This window comes from Centruroides sculpturatus, unplaced genomic scaffold (genome assembly GCF_000671375.1).
Source record: "Centruroides sculpturatus isolate CEXI.00-Female unplaced genomic scaffold, Cexi_2.0 scaffold402, whole genome shotgun sequence".
Classification (NCBI taxonomy): domain Eukaryota; kingdom Metazoa; phylum Arthropoda; class Arachnida; order Scorpiones; family Buthidae; genus Centruroides; species Centruroides sculpturatus.
Window position 1 is genome coordinate 55,271 of NW_019384685.1, and position 17,050 is coordinate 72,320.

Genomic DNA, 17,050 nt, shown 5'->3' on the forward strand with positions numbered 1-17,050 from the left:
GCTCTTGGTGTATTATATTTGCTACTTGATTGTGTCTATGTAAGTAATCTGTCTGTGCTAAGAGCTTGCAGCCAGAAGTGATGTGTTATATAGTTTCTGGCATGAGGTGACATTTTCTGCATGTGTCATTTGTGAGTGTTGTATCTTTGAGTATGTGTTTTCTGTAGTTTTTAGTATTTATGATCTGATCCTGTATGGCAATTATGAATCCTTCCGTCTCCCCAAAGAGGCATCCTTGATCTAACCAGCTGTTTGATGCAGTTTTGTCAACAAAATACTGGGCCAGGTCATAAGGATGCCTGCCATGGAGTGCCTTTTGAGCCCTCGATTGTTTGATGGTGTCTATGCTTTTTGTGTGTTGTATCATGTCTGTATGATGTGAGTATAAGTTTGATGGTGTGCTATTTGAGTCTGCTAGAGTTACTGCTTTATGTAATTGTGATGTTTCTTGTTTCCTGTAGAAAAACTCTCACAGTGACTATATTTGTTTGTAGTGAAGGTTAACTATGTCAATCAGGCCACGTCTGCCTTCTTTACGTGGAAGGGTTAATCTTTCTGTGGCGGATTTAGGATGATGATGTTTATGCTTAGTAAGTGTTGTTCTTGTTTTCCTTTGGAGTTGCTCGAGATCTGTGTGAGTCCAATGTATAACTCCAAAAGAGTATGTGAGTACTGGGANAAGGGTTAATCTTTCTGTGGCAGATTTAGGATGATGATGTTTATGCTTAGTAAGTGTTGTTCTTGTTTTCCTTTGGAGTTGCTCGAGATCTGTGTGAGTCCAATGTATAACTCCAAAAGAGTATGTGAGTACTGGGATGACATGTGTGTTTATTGCTTTAACTGTGTGTTACTGTGTGCTTTAACTGTGTGTGCTATTATTATTATTATCATAATAATAGCAGTAAATTCAAGTTTCAAGATGGGAATAGTGCACTTGTTATAGCACTATGGTTGTAGAATAGTTCTGTAAAGTCAGAAGTCAATGTTCCTTTATCAGAACCAATCATATAAGACAAAGCTTTGCAATTTTTATCTGAATTAGGTGCTGTGAACTAAAGTCTCAAATGGATGGCTTTAAAAATTTCAAAAGTGACATTTAATATCAAATTCAAAGTTGTCTGTGGGGAATTATCTAGAGTTGATCATAATATAGTAGCACAGTGAAAGGCTAAAACCTTTCTTCCATTATCACTTATTATCCAGAAAATATTTTGAACATAGACAAAACAGAACTATACTTTCATGTTTTCTCAGACAAAGTTTTGTCTGCGAGAGCATTGAATGTACAGTTTGAAAGAGACCTACAGTAATTGGAAAGACTGCCACACCAAGATGTTTCAAGAATGTAGATATTATAGTGCTAGATCAAATATCTGGCAATATTGGGACTGGACATGGTCTGGCTTTCTGGAAACGGTATATTTATAGTTAAATACAATTCTGTTCTTTCTATGTTTTAACAGATATAAATTAATACACTTCTAAAGTACCATCTGTTTGATTATTATTAATCCTCAAGCCATGTATATTTTTGTTAATTCATGTTACTCTATATTTTAAGAGCTTTTACATGTATAAAGTGTAACATTTATAATAATATAGGATGAAAATTAAATGAAGAAAAGTACATAAACCATTTTTAACACTGTATGCCAGCAGTCACATTGGATCTGGCATTATGTGATATGCAAGTTACAGAAATAAAAAAGAAGTGACCATGTGGCAAACTACAGCTGTACTACAGGCTTCCAAAGTAAAAATTAACCAGTTTCAAAAATAGTTGGTTTTCTGATAACTCCAGATTTTTGGAAACTGGATATTTAATTAAGTACTGTACAAAATGTAAGATAATGGAAATCAAAGACATTGGATAACAAGAGAAATGATGACAAATGATTGGAACAGCTAAACAGGAAAGTGCTTTCTCACTGCATTCTACTTTCTCAACATTCTGGATCAAAAAGTAATTCAAAATTTCAAAATAAAGTACAGACAGATGACTGAATTACATAATTGCAAATGTAGATTGTCTGTCTGTGTTTTGAACAATGTTTCACAAGGTACTTTGTATCTTTAAAGTTATTTCATGGATACTTGGAGTCATGCCATCAACAATTCAGAGTTTTCTTCAAAGTCATTTTTTTCCAGCAATAAGAATGCTTACAGTTTTACAGCATCTATTCTGAATGATATTGAGACAACAGCCTCATGAATGCAGCAGGATTTACCATCACTGCAAATCATTGTTGACATAATTCCAACATCTTAACTGGTACATAAGCCAAAATACAAAAAAAATTTCTTTAGTCACTTTCTGAGATTCAAGAAAGGGATGAGGATGATGGCAATGGCTTCATGACTGAAATGTTATCTACTATAGAGCCATCAATAGTCAGAGGCTCTGGACTACATGAACAAATTCAAGCAGTTTACATCAAAGAAAAGATGTGGTTGTTGCAAAGTTAGCACAAGATTTAATTAATCACAGTGAAAAGTAGCTTACTACAATGAGGTAATATTTAGATTACTACAATCAGGTGTAAAAAAGGAATTGGTTTTTTGTTTGTTTTTAAAATATTATCCCTTTTTATGATAATTCATAACTTACTGTAATATATTGTATTACTACTTTTTTGCATAATACATGTATTGTTTGTAAATAAAAATAGTGCAGGCTACATTTAAAGGATGTTTTGTTTTTAAAGGGAATTTTTACAAATGTTACTTAGGCAGACACCACTATAATAATTTTTCCCCCTCCCACAAATGTTTGTTATAATTTCAGCATGTGTATTCAGAAATATTTTTATTGTCAATGTTACAAATATATAACAAATTTAATATTTCAAAAATTAACAAGATATTTAATGGATTTATTTTTATAAGTAAGTCTATTGATTTCTTAATAATTTAGAAGTTTTTTATAAAAATTATAGATGAAACTCTGTAGTTGTGCCAGTGTTGTTTGCAGAGGTGCAAGTATCATAACTGGATGATGGAACACATTTGATCTTTAAAAAATGTTCACATGATCAAAAATCTCCTTTGTCGATTATATAAAAAATATGAAATCAGTTGAAACTGATAATTGTTTTATATACAATCATTTATCAAATTTTCACTTTAATTATGTTTGTAGTATTTGAACTCAAAATATATAAGCTATGGATTGCTTTATGCTTTGTTTTGATAATTTTTCTGTTGTCATTAACATGTATGCAAGAAAAAGATTCTTGATTTCAAAGGTTACTCTACTTAAATTTTATAATTTTAAAATGTATAAATTTTTTCAGATCATAAATATATTCCAAAATTAATATTTGTTGACATATGTAATGGATATAATTATAGAAACAGTGACTTTCTCAATATTTTAAAACAACTACAAAGTTGATCTGGTGAAGAAAGAAAATTATTGTTTTTTTTTTTTTACATCAGTGTACTTGGATTTGATAAAAAGTTCATATATTAATGGAGAAAATCATTAAAATAATAATTTTAGAAATTTCTCTCGTAACTTATATTTTGTAACAAAGAACTCTTAACATAAAATTAACATACATAAAAAACTTTCAGATTAAATATTATGTGCTGTTATATCTACATATATATTTGATTAGATTTCAAGAACAAGAAAATAAATATTTTAATGTAGCAATGTTTTTCTTGAAGATTTTTCAAAAATGTAATTAGTTGAAGAAAAATTAAATGCTAAGAATTATCTTTTTTTGAAGAATTTTTCAGTTTCCAGTTAAATTAACAAATTTGAATGCCATCCACATCTGAAGATAGATGGAGAAAGTGAGTCATTTTGATTTTGTTGCTATTACTGATAATTGGGACATCTGTGTGAAGTTTCTATTCATGTTTTGGAGATAAGCTGCAGCTCCTAAAATAAAATGTATTGATTGTTGTTAAGCAATTGCAGAAGAGGAATAAACAAAAGCAAAAAAACACCCAGGTAGACTTAACCTAATGACCCCCCCCCAAAGACCACAGAGTATTGAAAAGGGCTGTGAAACACAACTGCATGAAAGATGTGGTGATAATTACTCAGGAGTTTAATTCTTCAACTGGACTGATGTTATGCACTAGAACTATTCATATGGAGCTGCAAAAGTTCAGATACTCTAGCAGAGCAATGGCTTTTAAGCTGAAAATAACACCAAAAATTGTAAAGCATTATTTCTGGTGGAACAAGGATTATCCTAACTGGATGATGGAGCAGTGGAAGCAGGTTGTTTGGAGCAATTAATCCTGTTATTTAGTTCAATCTGTCAATGTTTGGGAGTGGCAGATGCTGGGTGATCATCATCATGATTGTCATGTATATAACAAAATTTGGCAGAGGAAGCCTAATGGTTTGGGGCTGATTTAGCATCAGCATTCTTGTCATTATGCAAAGAAATATGCATATGACAACATATCATGAGAAAGGAACAAATTAATGTTATTGACTGGCCAGTCCAGAGCCCCAAATCTTAATCCTGTTAAACATCTGTGGGACATATTGGAGCACTGAGTGTGAGGTCATATGCCAGTTATCCAGATCTAATGGGGACCTGCTCCTATGTTGAGGAATGGTGGGCTATCCCTGTTTAGATTTGACAAAACTTGGTGGATAGTTGTAGGCCAATTCTTTTATAGTGTTGTATGACCATCTTTTGCATCAACAAGATATTAGAATAGCAATAAAAATGATTGTAAGTGTATGCCTTGCTGTCCCAATAATTCTCTCAATGTAGTGTATTATATTTCTTTATATTAAGGGTAGCAGATTTACTGACTCTTTTATTTCCAATAAAACAATAAATTTTCAAAACTACTGGTTTACCAGTAAACTGGTATTTTTTAAATTTTGACTCCAAATGCAAAAATAGTGAACTAGTGATTGTTTTAGTTGACTCACTGATGAGTCAGAGACTAAAGATTGTTTAGTTGCTATGACCAATTTTTTAAAAGTTTTTGTCTGAAAAAATAGAGCATGATGTAAGTTTTTAGTTGCAGTTATTAAAAAGTGACATTTACAAGTACTTGCATTTCAAATAAATGCATTCCATTTTGCTAACTAAAATGTTACTCGACTAAAATCACTATTGACTCTAGGCATTACAATTAAGAAACAAATGGCCAAATTATCCAGCATAGTGCTATAATATGATAGTTTAAAAACTGTAAGAAACAGTCAAATAATAATTTACAAATAACATGATGTACTATCCACTGTAGTAAATTAGCTAAATTACTTAATGCACCTTTTAACAGTGGGATTTTTAAAATAGAGCTTTAAGCAGCTTGAAACATTATTTCTCTACATCATTTAAAAAAAAAAATACTTCTATGGTTTAAATAGAAGTTTTCAAGCTTGTGTTTATGATATAAAAATAAATGTGAAAGAATATACAGGTAATTTTTTGAAGCCAAATATTTACATGTACCTATTTTTTTAATTAAATTTACTGGTAAAAAAATATCAAATTACTGATGTTTATCAATTCATTTTTTCCCTCCTCTTGGTAACTACTAATGCAATCTGTACATTATATGGCCATTTTTATAGTTCTAATGGAAATCAAATTGTGATTTTTTTATAATTTATTTTCCATAAAATGATTAATTTTATATTTTTACCTATACTCACCTAAGCATATGTAGATATTTGTATGTACAGTACACAGGACATTTGTCCTGTTAACATGGATAACCAAAGATCACTTTTTCTTTTTACATGTGCTTCCCTACTTACACGGGCCAACTTACAACTTAAAAACTTTCAGATCTATGAATGATTTGACTGTACATCTAAAATTTAAATTTTATATGGATTTTGAAGTTTTCTGCTACTTGTAGAGTGGTGTTGAAGACAGTCTTTGGCCAGTAATAAATAAAAAAATTTTTAATAAATAATTTAATTAGTATCGGCTTATTGCATATTGTCATTTTTCATTTTTGTGTCAATTCTGAGGGCCCATTGTCACTTGTGAAGTTGCATTGAAGTTGATAATATTAGAGTAACAATTTTTTTTTCTATTGTTTTGCAATTTTTATGAACTTTTATGATTAGTGCTTCAAAAATGCATCCAAAACACAGTAGTAAATCTAGCAGTGGAGATAAATGCAAGAAGTGTCACTCTATTACTATGGAAACTAAATTTGACATTATAAAACTAAGTGCATTAGATGAAAAACACTGTGTTTGAAACACTTACTACTAAGCAGTAGCAAGTGGGTAAATGAATGTAGTGTATTCTATTTAAGTACATTGAAGGATCAAACCCTAACAATAAGTGGTTAGTCCAGGCATGGCCAACATAGAGCCCGTGGGTTGGATCCAGTACGTCTAATAAATTTATGTGGCCCGTGATTAATCTTTCAAAATAGCTCTATGAAAAATTCTGATGCCTAGAAAAAGAAGGAAAAAAAAAAGGTCAACAACTCACTGTGCGTTTAGAGTTACCCTCCATTACAAATCTCATAAGTACAGCATAGAATGTTGATAAAGCATTATAATGTGAAAAATGTATCTATTATCTCTATTTACAATTTAGTCTCTATGGCGTGACACCACAATGAGATCTCGCACTACCTCAAAATCTTCCTAGGACAGCCTCTGGTTCGGCCTGTGAAAAAAGTTTTCTTTCCAATTCGGGCCGGGGGCAAAACTGTTGTGGGTTAGTCCATGTACAGTACAAATGTAATTTTATTGGTTTGTTTACGACTTAAGACAAACTATCTGGAACCTAACCTGTTTGTATCAAAACACCATATTATGGAGTTTTGATAGGACAAATAGGATAAAACCATTTTATATTTTGGATTTTTATCAGTTCAGTGAAATAATGAAATGGAGTAATTTATGAATTTAGTTGTTGTTGATCATTTCATTAATACAGTATATTCAGCTTATAATATAGTTATTAGATAAGATTTAAAATTATATTCTATATTATTTATATTATAGTAGTATTTCAACTTTAATATTGCTTCTCTTAATCTAATCAGCTAAAATATATCCTAAGGTATAACTAATTATCAAATAAAAGTAAATTTTTATTAACAATCATTCCTTCAACTTTTGAAATTGGTTATGATCTTGATTAGAAGCCTCACATTAATGGAACTACTATCTAAAATGTATTATATGTTTAATAGTTTTTAAATTAATGAATTGTCATTTTTGAAATTTGAAATGACTTAATATTAGTGATGTAACGAATATTTGGTTACTATTCGGTATTCGGCCTATTTTTCACTATTTGGCCGAATACCGAATATTTAATCACTATTCAGCTGAATACCGAATACTTAAAAACAGGAGTAATAAATAACAAAAACACAGTAAATTAGTCATTTTGGTAACTCTATTTAAAATTTATTTTGTATTACAAGTACAATCTATATATTAACAGGACTTATTATACTGGAATTATGGATGCAGATATTTAGTCTTACAGTTCAAAAATAATGTTCTTTATTTAGTTCACCTGGTGAACTAAATAAAGAACATTATTTTTGTATACTAGTACTTTCTATGTATTAACATAGAAAGTACTAGTATACAAAATAAATTATAAATAGATAAAAAAAGGACAAAAAGGCATAATAATTAATGTAGCGTGCGTTTTGTTCGTATCGTGGAGCAAAAATATGTTCAAATTTCATGTCATATCCTGAAAATTTCGTATGCTGGGGCGTTCGTATCCTGAGGTACCACTGTACATATAACAGAATAAAGTCTGGTTTGTAATAGATCTTCATGTCAAAGCACTTGCTGTTGAAAGAAAAGTCTATACCTAAAATATGTGCATTGTTCTCACCAATTTGGTCTAACTCCAGGCTTTGTATGAGTTGTCATTCATTGCTTGGATGAAATCATCAATGTTAGGCTTGGCTATCCAAATAATGCAAATATCAATATATTGCCAGTAAACAGCAATTTGTGACAGGAATTTAGGAAGAACCTATCTTATAATCATCATATAATCATTTCACATAGTCACAGACAATGAACTACCCATAAAGATCCCTCTTTTNAATAGAGAGGTTGAGGCGCACGTTTTAAACGTGTAAACGTGTACGTGTGACGTTCGGCGCCGCTTTCCCGTAAGCCTAAAAGTTTGACGATGGTGTTTGGAATGTTGAGCGTGATTCCACCGACTATCCAAACACCATTGTCAAACTTTTAGGCTTACGGGAAAGCGGCGCCGAACGTCACACGTACACGTTTAAAACGTGCGCCTCAACCTCTCTAATATATAGATTGTACTTGTAATACAAAATAAATTTTAAATAGAGTTATAAAAAAAAAAGGACAAAAAGGCATATTAATTAATTAGTCATTTTGGTACTTAGATTTAATGTTATCGAGTTAGTGTTGTTTGTTTATATTTATTTATAACTTAAAACATGCACAAAATAAAAACGAAAATAATATTAGTCACATGTATTCACAATTTATAATTATAAAGATCAGCACATGTACACACCTATTCGTTCGAGAATCGTCGCACATCTGAGGGTTTGACCCTGCCTATCCTTCTTTTTAAGCGCTCGTCTTTGCTCTTCCCTTTCTCTTACCTCTATTGCTCTAATCCATGTATGCCTGTGCATACATCATAATACGCACTCACAATACTTTCGATTCGTCACTTTTCCGTCGTAGAGTTCCCATTTTACAATTACGAGACTCAGCCTGGTGATAATGGAGAAAAGAGACAGATAGGACGTCGATATAAGTCACAGTTATGATTTCACAGATTCGAGACAGCTTGATAGCCCGAACGGCCCCAGGCTTTCGCCAGTGCACGCTAAGTGACTTTCATTACAAGCATTTAGCTTTCCAAAGTCTATGACAACAATTGTTTGACATTGACGGGCGCGAATTTCGTGCCAATAAGCTGCCTCGACTTGTTCGATTATGTTATCAACTCAATTTCATATTTATTATCACATTTTCACTTCGCGGTCCTTCTCTGTTCTTTTTCCGTTATTTACAAGTGTAGGTCATTTGATATCATCATTTATCACATATTTCCATGACACTCTTGTCTGTCGGCTACAACTACCAAGAATGAACGCGATTGGCAAAGCGTAGTGACAGCGGGCCAATAGAGAGCAGGATCCTTGCCATAATGAGGTTTGCGCGCCAATTTTCGTACGTGCGTTAATCAAGCCGAATAGTTTGGCCGAATATTTGGTATTCGGCCTGAGGCCGAATATACTATTCGTTACAACACTACACAACAACAATATCAATACACAGGTGTACATTTACCACTCAAGCAAAAAACATTCTAGATATCTGGTCTAAAATGATGATATATACTTCACTTCATATCTCTAGCAGAATATCTAAAATAAATAATGTCATGTATGTAATTATATATTGAATAGTCAACATATTGTCATGACAATATGTTGACTATTCAATATATGATTAACAGCTTTTTTTTGTATTTAGTAGAATAAATGACAGAGTAAGAGCTTTCTGACAATTTTTATATATTTCTTGAAATTCTTAATGAAATTCAGTTATTTTACTCAAATTTATTATTTAATAGAACATATCTAGACTTCATCTTTTCTGTTTAATAAATTCTAATGGACAAAATAGTACAAAAGTAGATTGACAAATTANAAGTGCGTTAATCAAGCCGAATAGTTTGGCCGAATATTTGGTATTCGGCCTGAGGCCGAATATACTATTCGTTACAACACTACACAACAACAATATCAATACACAGGTGTACATTTACCACTCAAGCAAAAAACATTCTAGATATCTGGTCTAAAATGATGATATATACTTCACTTCATATCTCTAGCAGAATATCTAAAATAAATAATGTCATGTATGTAATTATATATTGAATAGTCAACATATTGTCATGACAATATGTTGACTATTCAATATATGATTAACAGCTTTTTTTTGTATTTAGTAGAATAAATGACAGAGTAAGAGCTTTCTGACAATTTTTATATATTTCTTGAAATTCTTAATGAAATTCAGTTATTTTACTCAAATTTATTATTTAATAGAACATATCTAGACTTCATCTTTTCTGTTTAATAAATTCTAATGGACAAAATAGTACAAAAGTAGATTGACAAATTAGTGTTGGATAAATGATTTATGGATACATCCAAAAAAAAAAAAAAAATGGTGATTTGGACAAAATATTTTCTGTAAACAAATATGAAAGTACATTTTATGTTGGATATATATAAAATATATATCCAAAAAAATATAATTTTTTTTACACATGAAACTGCAATGTTAGTTGTATAACAACAAATTCAGTTTTTACTAGATAAGAAACCTGATATTGATGGAAATAAGTATAGAAAAAAATTTAAATAAATGTGAATATACAGTTATTTTAATATTCAATACCAAAATATTTTTTTTAAAGTTGGATAAATATCCCATAATTTTGTTATTTGTTGATTTCTTTAATTTGAAAATCATTTAATAATTTTATGATTTCAATGCACATTTAAAATAGAAATTGTGCTTGTATGCATGTGTATAAACACGTATATCATGAATTAGCTTGGATTAAAAAGTTTCCTATCTGATATATATAAGAAGAAACTCTTTTGTCCTTACAAAGGAACATTTTTACTTACTCCTTGTATTTGAAGCCAATAAATGTTTTAAATTTTCGGCCTGTGAAAAAAGTTTTCTTTCCAATTCGGNTTATTGCTCACAAAACAAACAACCACTCATAATTAGAAAATTAAGCCTCGTTTAAATACTGGCCTCCCTTTCATGGTTGAGCGATGTTGCTAGCTAAAACACGCAAAAATTTAACAAAAATAATATTAAAGTAGCCAAGACATAGCCAAATATTGTAATGCCACATCACTAGCGGACATTTGAAATTTGCTGACTAGAATGGTCGGTTAACCGATGTGACGGTTAATCGGGGGTCGGATAATTGATGCTCTACTGTAATTATTTTACTTGTATTTTTCTTTCTTTCTGATTCAACTGCTTGAAATGTTCTTAAATTTTTTAAAACAAGAATAAAAAAAATATCATCAGAAAGTTCAGTTGCATCTTATAGAAAAATATGAATTTCACTTATATTTTAAACAAACATATGCTATTTTAAATTTATAATGTATTAAGTACTGTTGAATTTTTATATTTAAAAAATGGTATTCCAGAAATAATATTGGAGTTAAAAAGTTTTAAATAAACAAACAATTTTTATATTTTATGAATGCTTTTGTAAATTGAATACATATTGCTGAAGCATTAAATTAAACTTATTGTCTTGATGAGTCATAACATCATTTACCTAACTAAACTTATTTGAACTCAACACCTAGATCATTTGATATTCTTGCAGTAAAAAATCAATTTATTTATGAAGAATTTGTACTTACTTTTATTATATAGTATTTTTTCACTTTTCTTATATAAAATTACATATTTAAGCAATGCATGATTTGATATTAAAATTTTACAAAATAAATATGTATATAAGGACATGCACAGAAAATCAATTTAACAGATTCTGTAGTATATAAAAAGTTTAGTGGTACTAATAACTGGCTAGAGGCCAATTATTATGTAATTTTTCTTTTTACATAGAGACCAATTACAATACAATTAACTGAGTTGAATAAATTGCTGCCTTTTAATAAAAATGACTGTTTTCAATATGTAACCATTTGGTTATGACAATAATACAGTAATTAATAAGAATCTTGCATACTAATTTCATTATATTCATTGAAGAAGTGGTAGTAAGTTTTTTCATTTTAAATTCTGAAGTAAACTGTTGAATTTAATTCAGTTAAATTTACATTTGAGTACTTTTCACATAATTTTAAGGTTTACTGTATTAATTAACTTTTAGTTGATTTTTTAAAAATCATTTGTATGAAGATGAAAAATAATTTTAATAATTTATAGTTTTATAATTTTTTTCCCCTCTAAATTTTGTTTATGAAATGCATCCCCCCTTTTTATGAAGGTCACAGACTCCTTGGAATAATTGTTTTCAAATGCATAAAATAAAATTACAAAAAATACCAGTTATATAGAAATACATATGCATATGAGTAAAAACCATATGATAGTGTTATATAGGCTTCTCTCCTAATGTAATAAACAATTTCACATAACACAAAACTAAGATAATTGATTTTTTTACCCTTCCAAATCCACAGACCCCCTGGTTAAGAATCACTGATCTAGACTATTCAAAAACATCCTTCTATATCCACAAGAACAATCCATAAAAATCATTTGCTTGGTGATGATTAATTTTTTAGATCATTAAATTACTTTTGTCTTTATATATGAAATTATAATTTTTAGTTTGTACTGTACATTGGGCTGTCCTAATCTGCATATCATCTGAAGTTCTAAGGCTGCTAGAAATGAAATGAAACACCTTCAGATTTTTTATTTTTTCATAGATCCTTCTTCAGAGCAATTTTCTTAATTGGAAATGATTGATTTAATTCCACATGACTCTGACGAAAATGGAATGTGCTTGTTACCACATTCACTTGACTAAATAAAGAAAATAAGTGGCCACATCCATAAAATTTCTGATGTAATTATCTATATCTAATGATATGTAAATAGTTGAAATTTGCAAATGCCTTTTTTTGTTTTTCAATACTTGACAGCTATTATACTATCAGAAATTTTGTACATGGCTAACATATCTAGATAAATGTTTTTTGTTAAATGCATTTTATATTTTCATAGTATGAATTTTTAAGATGTTTGTTAGCTGACATTTTCTATTCACTTTTTAATGATGTAAAAACTATTACTCTTAATTAAGCACATTTTATTTTTATTGTGTAATATTTGTTGCTGAATCTTTTGAATTATACTTTAATATATAGATTACACATGGTAAATGCTATTGCTATGGTTTCTGTATTAATGAAATTTTAAAATATAAGCTTTCAACTTTTTGGTTTCTGAATTGTATATGTTCATTGAATTATTTGAATAATTATAATACATAGCCTTCTATGAAACACATTTAAATTTATTGTAATAATTTTTGATTAAAATGAAGTTCTATTTTTATTTTCTCTTAATAAAATATTCTGAATTACTATTTTTGATTTTTAAATTTTACATATTAAATTTGAATTAAATTTATGTAAAAAGCTATAGTGTATTCATAAAATTTTATACCTTATTCAGATGAAATTTATAAATCTTAAATTGATGTGAAAACATTTATATGTACATACTTGTCATGTTTTGAAATATTAATGTGTGTAATATAATTCATCCCTTTTTAGTATTAAGAATGTATGGACTGTTTTTTTCTTTTATATTAGTATCAAGATAGTTTAAATCAGTATTTCTCAACCCTTTTTGATCTTTGGCTCATTTTGAGCTTTATGGGGGCACACAGGAAAATATTAGAGTAATGCATTTTGCATTAGAGGTGACATTATTGATGTTAAATCAAGTAACTTTCAAATTCAAAGCTTGCATACATATAGTATTACATATAATTTATTACTTTTTAAATCGGTTTAGCTCCACATTCAATTTTACCCCAAGTTTAGAGGTGAACAAGTGGTGCTAAATTGAAGTTTCAGTCAATACATCTACAGTAGAGCCTCGATTATCTGATTCCCGATTAACCGACACCTCGGTTAACTGACCGTCCTATTTGGCAAATTTCAAATGTCCGCTAGTGATGGGGCACTACAATATTTGGCTATGTCTTGGCTACTTTAATAGTATTTTTACGTATTTTAGCTGGCAACACTCATTCGACCATGAAAGGGTGCCAGTATTTAAATGTGGCTTAATTTTCTAATTTTTAACGATACAATAGTGACGATTATTATTTTAAAAAATTTTTGTTAGGCTTAACATTGATGAAAATTCAATGGGAAGTAGGTTAATAGCTATATACTAATACAGTATACTAATTACATGGGATATAATAATATACTACACTAATAATGGATTTTTTCATACTTTTCGGTTATCTGACTTTTCAATTATCCGACCAACCCCAGTCCCCAATTGAGTTGGATAATCGAGGCTCTACTGTATATGCAATAGATCTATGTTTTAATAATAAAATTCTTTGGGGGGGAAAAAGAAAATGACATGTTGTCAAATCTTGCATTTATATGCAATGTCATTGTATAGGAAACAAATGTATGTACTGTACATTTGTCTGATAATAAGGGAATTTTTAAACCTAAAATATTCTATATTTTATTGTTAAACATATTTTTGTAATTTACATATATTTCAGTAATAATTTACTTTAATGTAATTATTATTTTTTATTTTTATTTAATGTCAGCAGTAGCCTGCCACTGTAATAGCCAAGGTTGTGAAAGTCAAAAAAAAAAAAAACATTAAAAATAATTAAAAAGGCATCTAATACAAAATATAAACATCTATAAACAATGCATCGCAAGTACACACCAACAACTGCCATAAATCATTGGGCTATAATTTGGAAATAATAATTATAAACACAAATACATTTAGTTTAATACATTTAAAAGGAAAATTCTTGAACATTTTGAAATCAGAAAATTTAATTCGAAATAAAAATGAATTATAGTGATGGTATGCAATTACATCCCACTTGGTATCAATTTTTAGCCAGCAGGGGGACCTACAATAATGTTTAAATACCCAGTAAAAGTGAGATAAAAGTTCAATTTTATGTTTTATTTATACTTTAAATGTGTTTATCTTATGGTATATGTCTGTTAATTTTAATAGTATATTTGAAGATTTGAAAGCCAAATGTATATTTAATAATTTGATTTGTAAGTTTGTTTTATTGTTTATATTTTAATAAGTTTATTGTTAAAATTGGGTATTTATTTGTACCTTTGTTTTGTACAGTTTACTATGTAATAACTGTATAACAACTGAAGAGGGACAATATAAGTCTGAAATGCATTTTGTTAAAGGTAGAGGAAAAGGTGGTATTATGGAACCACCCCATTTCGAACTGATAATAAAGGCGAACTGTAGCGGATTATGGCTGAACTGAACTAGGCAGACATCCATAGCAAGAGGAAAACCCGTTTTACTTCAGTTAAACAGTTGTCCGTATTTAATCAGCAAATTTGTTTTTTTCCAAAATTTGCAAGTTTTGAATGCTAAATGAATTTAATTATTTTTAAAATATAAATCATGTAGTTGTAGGTTCACTGGTGCATGTATTCCATTTCAGAGACTTAGGGGTACATATTAATCTGTGTGATGTTCATGTTTTTTAAATTTTGGTCTTGACAGACATAAATTAATTTGAGATGGCAATGCGTGAAATATGGACCCCATTGGTGCTTTTACAGTAATATGGAACTCAACTCCTCTGAACTCGCTATTTGCAAGCAGACATTCATCCAGAGCAATTTGTGAAAAAGACACTAGGTAGAAAGTCAATTCTTCCTGATAATATCGAAAAAGAGCTGCTGGAATATATATTGTTGACGGAGGTCATATTTTTCTATTATAAAAGCATTTTTGCGATAAAATACATTGGAGTAAATAATTTTGTAATTACTTAACATTTTTTTGTACTTTCCTATTTGTTTTTGGCTACATTAAAGCATTTTTTGAAAATACAGTAAGGTTCCATATTACCACCCGATTTTCTCTAAGCCTACTTTCTGACTTTTTGTACAAAAGCCTTCAAAATCATACTTATAGTTACACTAGCGAAAAATCCAATTAGGAACATTTAGTTTAATAGTTAAAAGTACTTTTCACACAAAAATGTGGGTGTAGTTATGATACCTTGTTTACAATTCACTAAAATGTAATTGGGGTTCCATAATACCATAAATACCATAATTCCATAAATGTGGGTGTAGTTATGATACCTTGTTTACAATTCACTAAAATGTAATTGGGGTTCCATAATACCACCTTCTCATCTATTTAAAAAAGGGTTATAACATACAAGTCATAGTGCTGGTTTTTCCAAACTTATCATAATTTAGGTTGCTGAAATAATTTGAAGCTAAATGAAGACTAATTTACTAATTGAAGTTTAATCATTTTCATATAATTTTAATATTTTATTCTGCCTGTGGCTCACTTAGTTTGTTCTGGCTCCTCAAAAATTAATTTTTGGTCTGTGGTTCCTGGTTGAGAAACACCTGTTTTAAATGACATTCTTAGGAGTTTGATCTGCATTGTTTACCTCTTGAATAGAATTTTTTAAGAAACTTGTATCATTTTCAGAATTACTTGATTTTTTTTTATATACTTATGTAGTTTAAAGCTGCAGATTGTTTTGTTTTTGTGTTTTTAGTAGTAATAGACTTAAATTTTTATTGGTTAGTATAAATAATAGATTTATCTTGTCTTAAATTTGAGAAGTTAATGTATGATTTGAAATAAATCATATTTATAATTGATGATGATTAAAATATATAAAAATTAATTAAAATTAAATGTTTATTTAGTCAAACAGCTGAACAATTAATGCAAGAATCTGGCTGTCGACTTGATCATCCAGCAGCTGTTAAATTTCAAGTGCACGTTCTTGAAGGTGAATGGGAAAAGGTAAGTTTATTTTTATATAATAATTTTGAAATTATTTTAGTTTATAAGCTAAAAAATATAGAATTGTGTGTAAAGAGTAATTTTTTAGGAAGGAATCAACATTTATTTTTTTATTGCAATTACATCTAGACTGATAATGTTGTCTGGTAACTAAGACTACAATTAGAGAAAATTCTAGTTTTTTTGGCTTGGACATTAAAAAGACATATTATACATTTTTAATTTAATATATATGTTTAACTTGAAGAATTAATAAATTGTTGCTAATTATTAATTAATAATTCATCCAGTAATGTTTGTCTGCTACTAGCTTAAACCATAGCTTGTTTAATACCGGTAGTTTAAATTACTGTATTGTGAGCAAATAGCATGCTAAGACTGATAACTATTTTACAAGTGTTTTAAATTAATGATAGCTGATAATGTGAAATTATTGTGATGAAAATTATCTTCAGGTAAATAGAAGCTGCTAGCAGCTTCTATTTACCTGAAGATAAT

The 17,050-nt window shown here is 29.3% G+C and overlaps 1 protein-coding gene across 1 annotated transcript in view; it reads left to right on the forward strand.

The window, feature by feature from the left end:
- LOC111627045 (WD repeat-containing protein 26-like) overlaps positions 1-17,050 on the forward strand; it is a 121,819-nt gene that overhangs the window by 6,543 nt on the left and 98,226 nt on the right. The window contains exon 3 of the mRNA XM_023370590.1: positions 16,453-16,552. Coding sequence (XP_023226358.1) covers positions 16,453-16,552 — 100 coding nt within the window. The remainder of the gene's footprint in view (positions 1-16,452; positions 16,553-17,050) is intronic.